The sequence below is a fragment of the Tetrahymena thermophila genome, assembly GCF_000189635.1.
Source record: "Tetrahymena thermophila SB210 genomic scaffold scf_8254636, whole genome shotgun sequence".
Taxonomy (NCBI): domain Eukaryota; phylum Ciliophora; class Oligohymenophorea; order Hymenostomatida; family Tetrahymenidae; genus Tetrahymena; species Tetrahymena thermophila.
Window position 1 is genome coordinate 58,274 of NW_002476405.1, and position 16,342 is coordinate 74,615.

At 20.3% G+C, this 16,342-nt stretch overlaps 6 protein-coding genes across 6 annotated transcripts; 2 read left to right on the forward strand and 4 right to left on the reverse strand. All coding sequences in view use genetic code 6, as the record gives it.

Annotated features, from left to right (window-relative positions):
• Positions 1-54: 54 nt before the first annotated feature.
• On the reverse strand, positions 55-2,256 carry TTHERM_00488240 (hypothetical protein; the record flags this gene model as incomplete). The annotated part of the gene is made up of 4 exons (XM_001016799.2): positions 55-221; positions 275-519; positions 581-1,916; positions 2,172-2,256. The coding sequence occupies 4 exons, from the start codon at positions 2,254-2,256 to the stop codon at positions 55-57; spliced, it is 1,833 nt and encodes a 610-aa protein (XP_001016799.2).
• A 946-nt stretch (positions 2,257-3,202) lies between these two features.
• On the forward strand, positions 3,203-4,180 carry TTHERM_00488250 (transmembrane protein, putative; the record flags this gene model as incomplete). The annotated part of the gene is made up of 2 exons (XM_001016800.2): positions 3,203-3,891; positions 3,970-4,180. The coding sequence occupies 2 exons, from the start codon at positions 3,203-3,205 to the stop codon at positions 4,178-4,180; spliced, it is 900 nt and encodes a 299-aa protein (XP_001016800.2).
• Positions 4,181-4,710: 530 nt separating this feature from the next.
• TTHERM_00488260 (AMP-binding enzyme family protein) lies at positions 4,711-6,886 on the reverse strand (the record flags this gene model as incomplete). Its single annotated transcript, XM_001016801.2, has 6 exons — positions 4,711-4,892; positions 4,948-5,192; positions 5,245-5,396; positions 5,951-6,065; positions 6,120-6,170; positions 6,243-6,886. 6 exons carry the CDS (start codon positions 6,884-6,886, stop codon positions 4,711-4,713), a joined length of 1,389 nt encoding a protein of 462 aa, XP_001016801.2.
• A 920-nt stretch (positions 6,887-7,806) lies between these two features.
• TTHERM_00488270 (AMP-binding enzyme family protein) lies at positions 7,807-10,020 on the reverse strand (the record flags this gene model as incomplete). Its single annotated transcript, XM_001016802.2, has 2 exons — positions 8,327-10,020; positions 7,807-8,272 (listed from the first exon to the last, which is right to left on the reverse strand). The coding sequence occupies exons 1-2, from the start codon at positions 9,985-9,987 to the stop codon at positions 7,807-7,809; spliced, it is 2,127 nt and encodes a 708-aa protein (XP_001016802.2). The 5' UTR covers positions 9,988-10,020.
• A 555-nt stretch (positions 10,021-10,575) lies between these two features.
• Positions 10,576-12,733, reverse strand: TTHERM_00488280 (AMP-binding enzyme family protein; the record flags this gene model as incomplete). The annotated part of the gene is made up of 4 exons (XM_001016803.2): positions 10,576-10,739; positions 10,794-11,038; positions 11,091-11,617; positions 11,762-12,733. The coding sequence occupies 4 exons, from the start codon at positions 12,731-12,733 to the stop codon at positions 10,576-10,578; spliced, it is 1,908 nt and encodes a 635-aa protein (XP_001016803.2).
• A 1,175-nt stretch (positions 12,734-13,908) lies between these two features.
• Positions 13,909-14,442, forward strand: TTHERM_000488289 (hypothetical protein; the record flags this gene model as incomplete). Its single annotated transcript, XM_012797801.1, has 1 exon — positions 13,909-14,442. One exon carries the CDS (start codon positions 13,909-13,911, stop codon positions 14,440-14,442), a length of 534 nt encoding a protein of 177 aa, XP_012653255.1.
• Positions 14,443-16,342: the final 1,900 nt, after the last annotated feature.

The window sequence follows — 16,342 nt, forward strand, 5'->3', positions numbered from 1 at the left end:
GAGCTTTAAAAATATAAATAAATAATTTGATTAATGTATACTAATTTAACAAAATCATAATTATTTTTTATAGATAGATGAAATTATTCTTTAATCAATTTCAGTCAAATCACTATTTTCTTAACATTTGGCTATAAAGCTCTCAATTTAACTAATTTACAATTCTTCGCATTGCTATATCAAATACTGCTTTTCAAAGTGGCTAAGTTTTTTCTTCTCTTCTATTTAAGGTAAATTTGAAATAAATGATGGAATGTTGTCAAATTAAATTTACTTTCATAACTTATTCTTAAATTTTTTTCGTCTAAATCTAGTTTCATAAAGTCATTTGTTAAACCCACAAATTATAAAGCAGCCATTTAATCTAAACTAAGTATCATGCTAACAGCCTTCTTCAAATAAATTATATCCTTGTACAACTCGTAAATATTTATACTCTTCTAGGCTTCTAAACGAATCTAATTTAATTATTTTTACTACAATCCTTTTGATTGAAGAAATTCTTTGACTTTGATACATCTTTTTTATTAAAATTTATATAAAATCATCCTTAAATTTTTCAAATTATAAAAATATTTACTTGAATTTAAATATAGTATTTTGTATTAACTTTTTGATAGAATTACATTTAATAACTTTCAATCTTTAAGATATAATTTGAGATAAATCTTTATTTTCTTACACTTTAGGCTCATTTTTATAATTATTTTTTGGTTAATTCTGTTATTTTTTGAGCAATTTAGTTTAACTAATACTTTATTTTTTCTACAAAGAAGACATTCTGCTATTATCAATTTACTATGTTGTTGTAAATGACTCATTCTAAGAAATCATATCAAACTTTTCAAAATTTATTAAATTTAAAGTTTTTTTTTATTTCACATTCAAAATTTTAGGTGAGATAGAAAATAGGTTATTATTATTATTAATTTTACTTAGATCTTTTTACTCTTTTTCTTCATCAAAAGAATATTTATTCTTTTAAAAGCTACTACTATTATCGAAGCTAAAATTAGAAGCTTCTCTCTTTTATAAAAATTTAGATTAAAAATTAGGCACTAGTAAATTCGTTTTATTTTCCTTTTCTTCAGGATCAAAAGCTACTACTTCATCTTTTTCTTCCTCTTCCTTTTATTTTCTCAAAATTTATGTTAAAGTGCCTTTTTCACTTATGAATTTACTATTCTTTAGTATTTCCAAGCATTTCTCTTAAAATAAATTTCTCAAAATCAGAATAAAAATATCTTCTTTTATTAAATTTTATGATAAAAGTCTACCTAAAATTCTTGTTACCATAACTACTGCTGCAAAGCTATTTACTAGTGCTAAAATTTAAATTATTGTAGGATATTAAATTTAAGTAAATTAAACTATTTCATCCAATCGAATAATAACTTGATTGAATGGTCCAAGACCTGCTTCTAAAGAAGTTTTTCTATCAAAATTATACAGAATCTAATCATATTAAATAGGAAAAGAGTAATATTACTACTCCTGAAATAGCAATCCTTGCTTAACTTCTGTATCTTGCTTTTAAGTCTTAAAAGAACTCAAAATAAACTAATTAGATATACTGTATATCTCTAATTATCTATAATTAATCTAAATTTATTAGGAACTAGCATTATATTGTTATGTCTTTAGCTGAAGCGTTAAGCTAGCTTAATTTCCATTTATAACAGCATCAATTTCCCTCTAATTTGCACAATTATTGGGAATCGTTGTTTTAATTTCATCTATGTCTAAACATCCATAGATATTAATATATAGCTATGATATTATATTATTGGAATTATCAAGGACAAGAGAATAATTGCTTATTTTAGAAAAATCTAAGCAATTATAGTCTTTAAGCTAAGGATTAGTGCATTCAGTTATATTCAAATTAATTGTTTGAAATAAATTGGTGCTTGGGTCTTAATAAAAAAAATAAGCATAGTAAACTAAGTAGGTTTTATTTTTTTAAATTTAATATTAATCAACTGTTAGACTACTATTATAATTGTAAGTGAACCCAATAAAATTTTGATCTAATTGTACCTCTTACCTATCAGAAGTTATAAAACTTTGGGATCTAAACGAAGGATCAATAAGATTATTTAGATATTAATAAAATAAGTAAAAAAAATAAGATAGGATCAAAGTAATCGATAATAATGATAATAAGACACCTTAAATAGTACCTTTCTAGTAGTGCTTCCCATCTAAATTGAAATAAAATTCAGAAGAAAACAAATCGAAATGAATAACTCCCATTAATAACAAGATTAATCAGCTTATTTTTATATTATTAATTTATTTATATGTATGTCTAAATACTTCTACTTTTTACTAATTTTTTAGAGATTTAAGTATATATCAATTAACTCTCAGGTTTAATAAATTAATCATTTGTATAAAGAAGAATTTAACTAACAGACAAATTTTAATTATTAAATTTTTTTTTAATGAAGTCAATATTAATATATTTAGGGGAATGGGAATCAGATAATGCCATTTTTTAGATTTTCATTTTTAGATATTTAATAAAAATTTCCAAAAAATATGCTAAAAATTATTAAAATGCCACCCTCCAAGTAAAATTTGAAGGTTATTTTTTTACAAGAGGATGCTTTTTCAAAAGGATCTAAAAATACCCCTTTTGTAAATTCTCTCTATTCTATGCATCAGATAAATGATTTGCCTGATTAGTTATATAGAAAAGTAAATTTAAATTAATGTTAGTATTAAACTGGTATTTGTGAATTTAATTAATTTAAAAAAAATTTGTCTATTAATTTATGATCATATTGATATTAATTTTTTAGATATTATCAAAAGAAAAAATTAAAATTTGAATTTTTATCAAATAGACAAACAAATATTAATGTTTTAAAATGAATCTAAGCTAAAAATTTTAAATATTGAATCCATTTTATCATATTCAGTTTATTTATTTTGCTATATTTTGACATAAAATATGGAAAAAAAAGTGTATAAAAAATTATTCGTATTTCTAACATTATTATAAATTCTTTAAAATTATATAATTTTGTTTTATCCTTTACAAAAAATGTCTATTCCAATTAGAAGAATTTTTGATTTGATCTAATTAATATATTAACTTCAAATAATTTTAATTAGTATTTCATATATAAACCTTAATTAAAAAAAAATAATAATTCCATTAAAAATAAAAAAAACAAAAATAGTAAATTAAAAAATGAATAATAGTTATAATCAGTATCACAATTTGTAAGATATACCATAAAATAATCATATTGGTATGTAACCTTATCAGATTGGATAGCCAATAAATTAATAATAAAATTATAACAGTAATTTATGCAATAGCAATAACTATGGCTATTAATACCCTTAGCAATAAGTAGAATTAAATTAACTTTATAATCAAAATCCATTAGTTGTTGTAAATACTGATGCTAACCTTATTAATGTTTAATACTCTAACCCTGAAATAATATATTGCTCTAGTCCTATAAGATCAAATAGGAAGTATGGTAATGACGGAGTTGGAGTAAGTGGAATAATCAATGCCTTACAGTAGATTTACTCAGAATTAAATTTAGTTTTTCCTGAACTAGACTTGATTGGATAATTTAATTTGCTATCAACTGATAAAATGGAAAGTAAAGTAATTCAATCCATTATTAACAATAATAGATATATTTCTAGCGAAGCAATTAGAAATGGAAAAATATCTTTTTGTTGTAAGTCTTTACAATCAATGGTTATTAAATACTTTTATTACTTAATAATTTTACTCACCTTTATTGTTATCAGCTTGAGTATAGGATACTAAATTTATCTATAACAATCTGCTTCATGGTCTTAGTTAATTATTCCCTATTCGATTCAAGTTCTATCATTTGTCCTCTAAACAATAGTTTTGTTAATTTCCTTACTATATACTTTTCCGAAGTTACTTTAGTTCAGTCTATTATTATCGATCTTAAATTTTATTTTTAGTTTTGTAATAATCGTTGTCTCTGGATTTATAGAGATGAATAATAATAGTCATAATAGTGTAGGAACAAGATTAGCCGTATAAGTACCTTGTATGTTTATGCTTATGCTTTCTTTTATGCTCTATTAAGTTATTTTAGCTAGCACTAGAAGACTTCTTATTTTATTAAAACAGTTAGATTAAACTGAGTTTATAGATGGAAATTGTATTTGAATTGAAAAATCTTACAATTAACAAACAACATTAAACTTTATCTAATTATAAATATTTAAAGTAATAAAAATTTTGAAACTGTCATGTTTTATTTCTACATTCAGTGGAAACCTTTTATATGTTTGCAATATTCAATCTTATTATAAATAGAAATTCAATACATTTTATAATTAATAAAGGAATATATAAAATTAATAATAAAATAAATAATTCAAATATATCCTGAAAGTTTAATTCAAAATAAAAGATTTATTTTCAAAATTGAAGGATGAATTAAAAAGTATTAAATTTAGTTTTGTAAAATTAAAATAATTACAAATAAAAGAATTAAAAATATTTTAATTTAGAATTCCAAAATTTGTATTGTAAAAATAAATAATTATATCATTTAAACTAATAAAATAAAATATATTATGATATTTTATACAAAATTATTGATTGTATAAATCAAAAGAATTTTAAGAAATATTTTATTATCCAGCATAAAATTTTTATAAAAAAAGAAGTTTAAAACAAAATTAGAAATATTATCAAAAATAATTTATTAAATTATTTTTTTTTGTTATTGAAGAAAAAATTCTTTAATCAACTTCACTCAAATCACAATTTTCCTAACATTTGATTAAGAATCTCTCTATATAATAGGTTTATAGTTTTTCACTTTGCAATATCGAGTACTGTCTTTCAAAATGGTTCAGTTTTTTTTTCTCCTCTTATTATAAAAGATTTAATTAAATACTAAGTTTTATAAAGTTAATTTGAATTACAGTCGTAGCTTATCTTTTAATTTTTGTTTTATAAATCTAGATTCATAAAATTATCAGTCAAACCTACAAGTTGAATACTTGCCATTTAATCTAAACTGAGCAGCATACTCATAGCTTTTTTTAAAAATATCACATCCTTATATAGCTCATTTATATTAAGATTTTGTTAGACCTCTTGACGCATTTTGTCCATTTATTTTTTTTCAACACCTTTAGATTGTAAGAATTCTTAGGATTTGAAAAATCTTTTAAATAAAAAAAATTTGTAAAAATTAATTTATGTAAAAATAATTTTACTAAAATTTAAAAATAGTGCTTTAAATAACTTTTTTAATCTCGCTGTTTTTCATAATACTCAATTTTTAAGCAATTGCATTTCCTAGACACTTATTAAAGTCTTTTTCTTGTGTTTTTAATTCAACTTTGAAGTTGAGCTTTGGTAAATCATGCTATTTCTAAAAAAATGCTTGTTAGAGCTTTATAAAATCTTTGCTTTACTTTCTATTGATTTTGTCACAATAGAATCTTTCTAAGACATTAAATCAAGTTTATCAATTTTTGAACTAAAAATAAAGTTTTTTGATTTGAATTTTTGATTATGAAAAGAAGAAAAAGAATTCGGGCTACTATTAATTTTGATTTCATCTTTAGATTATTTTTCATCTTCTACATTATATTTTTATTTTTAAAAGCTATTTATATGATCAAAATAACATTTAGAGCTTTATTTTTTAGATAAAAACTAAGATTAAAAATTTGGAAGAAATAAATTGGTTTTGTCCTATTGAGAATGAATTTCATCAGCAATTTCTTCTTATTAATTTTAAACTTGTAATAATATTTTATTTTTACTAAATAAATTATGATGCTAAAGTATTTATGAGCACTTATCTTAGAATAAATTACTCATGACTAATGTAAAAAAGTCTTCTTTGATAAGTTTTTATGATAAAAATCTTCCAAAAACTCTAAAAATCACTATTATAAAACTGATACTATTTACTAGTGCTAAAATTTAGGTAATTGTAGCATATTAAACTTGAATTTATTATACAATTTCATCCAATACAATTGTTATTTGATTGTATGGTCCAAAACCTGTTTGCAAAGAAAATTACCTATCAAAATTTTACATAGTCTAATCATACTAAATAGGAGATGAAAAATATTACTATCCTTAAATAATCAGACCTTATTTTACAGTAGTCTCTTGCATTTAAGTCCTTAAATTATTTATTATAACCTGATTAGAGTAACTGAAAGTGTAAAAAGACCTGTAGCTTGTCTATATTTACATTGAACTAGTGTTATATTGTTGTGTTTTTAGTTAAATGTTTAACCCAGCCTAGCCTCCATTTATGACATCGTCAATATCTTTTTATGGAGCACAATTACTTGGAGTTGTTGTTTTAAAGCTATCTAAATCTAAACAACCATAGATATTAATTTGCAACTAAGACATGATACCATTAGAATTGTGGCGGAGTAGAGTATAATTTCTAATTGGTGAAAAGTCAATACAATTATAACCTTTTAACTCTGGAGCAGTGCATTGAATTACAGTCAAATTAATAATTTAATATATGTTGTTTATAGTGTCTTGATAGTAAAATAAAGGATAGTAAACCAAATAAGTTTTGTTTTGTTAGACTTCATACTATTGAATAGATAAACTGTTGTTGTATTAAAATTAAAATCCAACAAGATCATCAGTTAGTTATATTTCTTTTCTATCAGAAGTTATAAAACTTTATGATTTATATAGCGGATCAATGAAGTTGTTTAAATATTAATTTAACAAATAAGCGAAATAAGAAACTACCAAAGTTATAGATGCTAATGATAACACAACTCCTTAAAGTGTGCTTTTCTTGTAATGTGATCCATCTAAATTAAAGTAAAATTCAGAAGAAAATAAATCGAATAGAAACATTTTCATCTCTTTTAATCAAATTTTTTGACTATTTAATTTACTTCTACTTTGTTTTAAATATGTTTATATTATTGATTAAATTTTATATATTTTAATCTTTGATTAAATTCCTTGTATTAAATATCATTTCTTCACCATAGAAACTAAAAGAATTATTTATCATACTTTGCTTCTTCATAAAGTAATTAATTAGAAATAAATTATCATTAATTTTTTAATTACTTTTTCAAAATCATAAAATGAGTACTTTATCTTCAAATAAATTATATGCCACGAATTTTTTGAGTCTATTATAATTAAAATTTAGTCATTCATTAATACTGACTGGCAAATAAGATATAATAAAATTGAATAAAAATTTATACCAGTAACTAAATAATTAATATTGTCTAGATTGGCAAACAATAAATTTCAAATATAAATACATAAACAATAGTCTTTTTAAATTTAATAGTTTATCCTTATTCAATATAATTATTAATATAATATTTAAAAAAACGAAAACATAAATTATAAATGAGTATAAATATTAATCAATAATTATAAATAAATTTGATAATATATTTTTAAATAATAAAAGTATCTGTTTTTTTAAAAAATAAAAGCAATATTTTATATGTTTATGTATACATTTTTGATAATTAAAAAATTCTTACCCCTCTATTATTATGGGTTAACCATTTATTTTTTAACTAAATTTTAATTTTCTTTTTTAATGTTCAAATTTTTTTATTTGTTAAAAGTTATTTTTAAAATTAAAAAATGGATTTTAATAGAAAAAAATTTATAAAATAGCATTTCATTATAAATATAAAACAAATAATTATTATTAAACGAATAACTGATTGAATGATTATTAAAATTATTTATTTTATGGCTTAAATTTTTATTAATGAATTTTTACAAAACCAAACTTACTCTTGTGATCATTTTTTTTTTATTACTGAATAAAGTATTCTTTTATCAATTTCACTTAAATTATCTGACTCCTAGCATTTTGTCAAGAATTTCTCAATATAATCAATTTATAATTACTATTATTTTAAAACTGTATAAAATTTTTCAAAATGGTTTAATTTCTTTCTTTCCTCTATAAAATAAAAAATTTGTTAATGTTTAATAACATCTTTCAAAATTAAAAAAATACATTAGTAAATAATCTTAGAATCCTAGCTATTTAAATCTAGATTCATGTAATCATCAGTTAAACCAATAAGTTAAATAGCAGCCATTTAGTCCAAGCTGAGAATCATACTCATTGCTTTTTTTAAAAATATCAAATCCTAATACAATGAATTAATATTCTGATAATCCTATACTTCGTTTTACATTTTCTCCATTTATTTTTCTTTGATACCTCTAGAAGTTAGGTAATCTTTAACTTTAAAGCATCTTTTTTTAAAGAATTAAAAAAATAAAAAAATATTTGATTTTAAATTATTTTACTTAAATTTAAATATAGTATTTTAGATAGCTTATTTAATTGACAAGCTTTTCATAACTTACAATTTTTAAGAAATTGCATCATAAACTTTTTTTTTCTTTTCACTTTATTACTTTTATAATTAATCTTTGAAATTACTCTTTTAAAATTATTGTTATTTGCTCTAAATTTTTAACTGTTTTTAGGCTTAACTTTCTTTTTATTACTAGCTCAATATTTTACTATCTATTTGTTATGTTGATAAATATTCGTTCTTATTAATCAAATCAACTTTATCGACATTTGATAGGTTTAAAAATAATTTTTATTAATTTTAGTTATCTTTTTTTGCTGCTAAGGAATTTAAACTATTATCTAACTTAATATTACTTTTTTATTCATATTGAGCATCTATTTAAAGTATTTATTTTTAAAAACTATTACTTTTATCTAGTTAAAGATATGATTTCTATCTTTTTTAAAAGAATCTATATTAAAAATCAGGTAGAAATAAACTCGCTTTCCTTTAATTTTCTTAAATATCATCTAAAAACTCTTCTTCTTTTTCTTAAGTTATCACTTAAATATCACATTCTCCCATTAAATTTTCTTTTTAAAGTATTTACTAGCACTTTTCTTAAAAAAGGTTTCTTAAAATGAGAACAAAAAATTCTTTTCTAATCAAATTTTAAGATAAAAGTCTTGCCATAGTTCTAAAAATCATAACTACAAAGCTAATACTATTAACAAGTGCCAAAATTTAGGTAATAGCAGGGTATTAAATTTATATAAACTACACAATTTCATCTAACTAAAGATTAACTTAGAGGTATGGTCCTAGACCGGTAGACAAAGAAAATTACTTATCATAAGTATATATTGTCTAACCATATTAAATAGGGGAAGAATAAAATTACTATCCTTAAATGATTAATCCTTGCTTCACATGAGTTTCTTGCATCTAAGCTTTTATAGTGCTCATCATGAATTAATTTGAGTAGCTGAAGCTTTCTAAAAACCTATAGTCGGTTTAAATCTCCATAGATGTAGTATTATATTATTATGTTTTTAGCCATAAAACCAAACCAGCTTAAGCTCCATTAATAACAGAATCTATTTCACTTTATGAGGCACAATTATTCGGAATTGTTGTTTTAATTTCATCTAAGTCTAAACATCCATATATATTTAAATATATCTAAGAAATAATGCTATTTTGATTATCAAAGATAAGTGTATAATTGCTTAACTGAGAAAAATCAATACAATTGTAGCCTAATAGTTAAGAACTAGTGCATTAAACTACTTCTAAATTTATTACTTGATAAATATTATTATTTGTGTCTTAATAATAAAAATAGGGATAATAAACCAAATATGTTTTATTCTAAATTGCTTGATACTAATCTATGGATAAACTATTATTATAATTGAATTAAAATGCTAAAAGATCTTCAGTTAATGGCACTTCTTTTATAGTATTAGTAATAAAACTTTGTGATTTATATTATGGATCAATCATGTTATTTAGATATTACTAAAGTAAATAAGCAAAATAAGAAAGGACCAAAGTTATAGATAAAAATGAAAAAATTACACCTTAAATCGTACCTTTCTTATAATTCTAACCATCTAAATTAAAATAAAACTCAGAAGAGAATAAATCGTATTTATTAATTTTCATTATTTTATTCAATTTCTTAATATACTTATTTATTTAATAAGTTCTACTTTCTATTAATAATTTTAATAATCTTTGAATAATATTTAACTTTATTAATTTACTAATTAACAGCCCAAAATTATTTACTAAGCAAACCCTATATTTTTCATGTAAAGCATTATGGATTTTTATTTAGCATTTTATTAGTTATTTGCCAATTTAAAAAAACTTTTGACTGATGTAAAGAGAAAATAATAAAGGCTATTTTTAATTATAATTTTTTTATTTAATTTAGGGTTATCCTGATCTATAAATTTAGATAAGTTGAAATAGATTTAAATATATTTAAATTAACTTAAAATAAATGAAGAAATAATTTAACATTTTAAAAATATTTATTCATAAAACATATTATATGTCGTAAATTCAAACTTAATAATATATAGTTTTAAGTAAATGGCTAGTTTTATAAAATGGAATTATCAAAAACATATCACAAATAAAAATAGTCTTGATTTTGTAAAATTAATGTTAACTAAAGTAAAATTTTACAATATTAATATAAATTTTTATAATATTGTGTCATGAAAGTAGTAGCCAAGAAAGGATTCAATGTTTTTTTGAAATTGATTAAATTATTCTTTAATCAATTTCACTTAAATCATCACCATCCTAACATTTTATTAAGAATCTTTCTATGTAATTAATCTATAGATTCTCTGATTATGATATTAAATACTACTTTTCAAAGTGATTTAGCTTATTTCTTTCCTCTATAAAAATAAAAATGAAATGAAAAAAAAAAATTTTAAATATTAAAAATTTACAATTGTATTATGATTCATTTTCTCTGTTTTCCACATCTATATTAATAAAGTTATCAGTAAGACTAATTAATTATATTGCAGCCATTTAATCTGTACTTAGTAAAATACTAACAGCTTTTTTTAAGAATATTATGTCTTTATACAATTCATATATATTTAGACTTTTCTATACTTCCTATTTAATTTTGTTCATTTGTTTTTCTTTCAAGCATAAAGACTATAGGTATTCTTTAGCTTAGAAGAATCTAATTTTACAAAATATTTTTTCATAAAAATAAATATCAAAAAATAGTTTACTTATACTTGAATATGGTTTTTTATATGGCTTATTTCATTTCATTACTTTTCATAACTTTCAATTTTTGAGAAATAGCTTCACCAAAATTTTTCTTCCATTTAAAATGATCTTTCTTTAAAAAGTTGCTCTTTGGTAATTCAGATTTGTTCACAGATTATCTTTAACTTGGAGTTTCTATTTTCTGCAAGCCAAATATTTTACTTTCTATTTATTGAGTGAATTGAGATTGGTTATATGAAATTGTGTCACTTTTATCAAATTTCTATATATTTATAAAATTTTTTTATTTTGTTTATTAGCTCTTTGTGGAAGTTAAAGATATTAGACTGTCATTAAATTTAATACTATCTTTTTATTTGTTATCATCATCTACTTATAATTTCTATCTTTAAAAACTATTACTTTAATCAAGATAAAAATTTGTATTTTATTTCCTATCTAAAAATTTAGATTAAAAATTAGGTAGGTTCACATTCATCTTATTTTAATTTTCTGAAATTTCATCAGCAAATTCTTCTTCTCTATTCTATATTTGTATTTAAATATCTTTTTTACTTATTAAATTCTCATGCTAGAGTATTTATTAGCATTTATCTTAAAAAAGATTTCTCAGAATGAGAACAAAAAAGTCTTCTTTGATTAAATTTTAAGAAATGAATCTTGCTATTACTCTACAAACCATAACAATGAAACTGACACTATTAACAAGTGCTAAAATTTGTGTAATTGTAGGATATTAAATCTCTATATATTATACTATTTCATCCATTAAGAGAGTAACTTGGCAATAAGGTCCAACACCTGTTTATAAAGAAACTTACCTATCAAAGCTAAAAGTTGTTTAGTCATATTGGATAGGAGATGAATAAAATTACTAACCTTAAATTAATAAACCCTTTTTTACTTAAGTTTCTTACATTTAAGTCTTTAATGTATTTAATATGAACTAGTTTGATAAGCTAAAGGTCTATATGAACCTATAGTTTGTCTAAATCTGCATAGAAGTAGTATTATATTATTAAGTTTTTAGTTAAAGTACTAAACCAGCCTAACCACCATTTATAACATCATCTATTTCACTTTAGGAAGCACAATTATTTGGAATAGTTGTTTTTATGCTATCTATATCTAAGCAACCATAGATATTAATATATACCATTGACATAATATTATTAGCATTAGCACTGACAAGAGTGTAATTGCTAATTTTAGAAAAATCGATGCAGTTAAAACCTTTTAAATCAGGACTAGAACATTAGATAACATCCAAATTAATTACAGAATAAACATTTTTTTCAGTATCTTGATAGTAAAAATATGGATAATAAACTAAATATGTCTTATTTTATAGGTTTTGATATTAATCAATTGATAAACTATTATTATATGTAAATTAAAACCCTATAAGGTCTTAAGTCAATTCTACTTCTTTTCTATTATTTGTAATAAAACTTTGAGACTTAAATAATGGATCAATTAAGTTATTTAAATATAGGTGGAGTAAGTAAAAAAAGTAAGAAAGGATCAAAGTAATAGATGCTAATGATAAAATCACACCATGGACAGTCCCTTTCTTAAAATGCGTTCCATCTAAGTTAAAGTAAAATTCAGAAGAAAATAAATCGAATTAAACTATCTTCATTATTTAAAAATAATTTATATTTATTTATTAAGTTCTACTTTGCCTTTTCTTTTAAATAAACGTATTAATTGATATAAAAATTTGCCTATTATTATGCTAAAAAACTCAGCTATTTATTCATGTTACTTTGTTTAATTAATTTGAATTGGTTTAATTTTAGAAAGTTCTTTTTTACATTAACTTTAAATATTTGTGTTAATGAAAGTATTTTTTTAGTGTTATAATTGTATTTTTTAATTTTTAAAGTTGGTAATTTTTTAAATTTTGATTGAGATCAATAATAAATATTTTTAAAAAAGTAATATGAGTAATTTATTTGAAGTATGACATATAAATAGGTAATGTATATTACTAAATATTATTGAATTAAAAAACTCATTTATTAAAGATAATGCTTATATATAATTTAGATATTTTTCTAAAACATCAAAAAAAATTAATCACCCTTTAAAATAATTTTTACAATAAAAATCGTAGGAAAACAATATTTACAAAAATCCCATTAAAATAATATGGAAAAAGAATAAATCTTTATAATGAAATCAGTTAAGTTAAATGCATAAAAAGCAATTGTAACTTCAAAATATGTTCTCAAACATAGAATGATATTTCAAATGAATGACTTAATATTTTATTAATATAATTTGCTATTTAGGTTGTGAATTTAGAGATTTACTAAGATTAAAATAGACATCAAACTTTTTTCTAGGTTAAATTACTTTTAATAAAATATAAAATAAAAATATTAAATAATTCTATTTATTATTTAATACATTTTTTTTATTATATTCATTCAGTATCTTTCCTTTAATTATACATTTATGGAAACAAATCTTTTAATTTTAAGAAAAGGTCTTTTAATTTTTTATATTTGTGAGTCTTCTATCCCATTAAACCTTTAAATTTATTTTTTTTAAAAATAATTTAAATTTTGATAGAGAAATTTGTAATATCTAAAACAAAAAAAACTGTTTTTACTCAAGGTAAAGTCTCAAAGTTTTGAGATTAGTGCATCTTGCTAATTAAAGACCTAAAGCTGATGCACATGTATTACTTAGAGAATTGCGACTTTTTAAGTTTTAAAAAAAATTAATATAATAATTAAATAGAATTTGAATTTGTGATAAAATAATTAAACAGAGTTTATTGCTTTATATTTATTTTTAAATTAAAAAATGAAAATTAAAAAAAAAAAACAACTATTTTTACCGAAGATCGATTATCAAATTTTAGAGATTAGTACAATTTGCTAAAGCAGAACATAAGGCAAATACCCCTTCATCATAAATTTAATTGTCACTATTTAAATAAAGAAGAAAATATAGAAAAAAAAGAAGTAATAAAAAATTATTAATCAGAAAAAGAAGCATTAAAAAATAAGTTAAATTTTGAAAAAATAATAATATGAAAAATAAATCAAATTTTATATCCATTTATATATTAAAAATATGACAATTAAAACAGATAAACTCATTTACCCTAAATAAACTTATAAATTTGTGATATTAAGGCACTTTGCTAAAGCTTATCCTAAATCTTTTACACCACTTTTACTAATTTATTTGCTACTTTTTAAATATTGTAGAAAAAATAATTAGTTTGTCTAAAGGTAAATAAAAATAAATAAAATATTATATATAAAGCAAGAATCAAAAAAAGTTAAAAATTAAAAAAAATAAGAAGAAGGAGAAAAAAAATTTATAATTTGAATACAAATTCAAGAGTTAAGTTACTTTAAATTTATTTTTTATTAAATAATATCAAAATAGTATATTAAATAATTTTATCTACCATAAGTTAAGTTTCAAATCAGAGAGATTATCACATTTTGCTAGAGCAGAGCTTAGATTTGATACAACTAAATCACCGTATTCATAGGAACTTTTTAAAAGTTGAAGAAAAAGAAATTATTAAGAAGGAAAAAATCAAGAAAAAATATGAAATAAATTTAATAGTGTATGAAAAATTAAAATTAAAAAATTTAATAAAAATTTAAAGAAAATAAATGATTTTATTTATTTTAAAAAAATAGATCTCCATATTTCCTTAAAGTAAACTAAAATTACAAATAAATATTTTACTTTTATTCATAATATATTAATTTTTTAAATTATATGAGATTTTAATGAGGAGCTTTAAAACTATTTTAATTAAAAAAAAAATTAAAGAATGACTAATAATAAAAAATTATGTCTTGTAGTTTTTTAAAATATTTCTACTATTATATCATCTATTTTTTTTTTTTGTAAATTCAATAACAATTTAATATAAAATTAATTATACAATATTTAAAAACAAATAAATAGCAAATTTTAAATTAATCAAAGTATATTAAATATAAATTTATATCAAATTTGGACTGAGTACAACCAGATACTTTACAATAAATATTTGTATTTTTATATTATATCGTAAATCTATTTTTGATTTTTAAAAAATTTTATATTGTTAATATTAGTATTTATTCTGTCAACATTTATTTACATATATTTATATATTTGTATTAGCTTTATTTGAAATTTATTTTATACTTTACTTACCTCTATTATAATTATATTTTCTTTAGTGTGAAATTTCTTAGCCAATTATTGGTATTTCTTACTGTAAGAAATTATATATTTATTTAATGAAATACAAATTAAGAGTATTTAATCTAGCATTCTTAATTATTATCATAAATATTTCTCAATTAATAAGTACTTTTTTTGATTGGTTGCATTATTAATTTAGTGAAATCTAGCCTATTTTTTTTATAAAAGAAATTTACATTTAATTTTACAAATATTTTTTTTAATTCTACTGTTTATAGGATATAACATATATTTTCATGCAAGTTTGACATATTTGTTAAACCATTATTCAAAATAAACTTTTAAAGTTAATTATATTAAAAGTCTTTTTTACTTCAAATACTTTAAAAATAATTTAAGAAGTAAGTAATTTAATTTATTTTGTCTATTTTAAATTGATTATTGGTTACATATATTTAAAAAGAGAACTTTACACTTTTTTTCTTTAAAAAATACAATTTATTATCATAGCAATATAATTTATTTTCAAAATATTTCAAAGACGCACTTTTATTTTTTTAATTAATTATTTTACTTGAGATTTTATTATTTTATTTATTTAAATATTTAAAAATATTAATCAATTATTTATTTAGATTTTATCAAGTAAGTTCATTCTATTAAGACTAATTTATTTTATTATCAAATATTAAGAAAGACGTGATTCGACACCCATTTATCTAGAAATTAAAAGAAATTTAGTAAATAAAAATAAAGTAACCATTTAAAACCAGTTTAAATATTTATTTTAATATTTGAATAAACGGCATGAATTTTGAAGAAAATAGAAAAAAAATCATTTTTTTATTTAAAATATTTAATATAATTTAGAATTTTCAGAATTATTAAATTTCCTTATTTATAATTTACAAGTAGTAGAAGAAGGTAAAAAGTAAATATAGATTTTTTTAAGTTAAGATATCTTTATGTTATGATAGGATAAGATTTTTTCTTTTTATTCACTGCAATTTATAGTTCATTTAAAAGTAAGGTATATTTTTGATTAGTTATCATATGCATTTTCAATTAATTTTGAGAA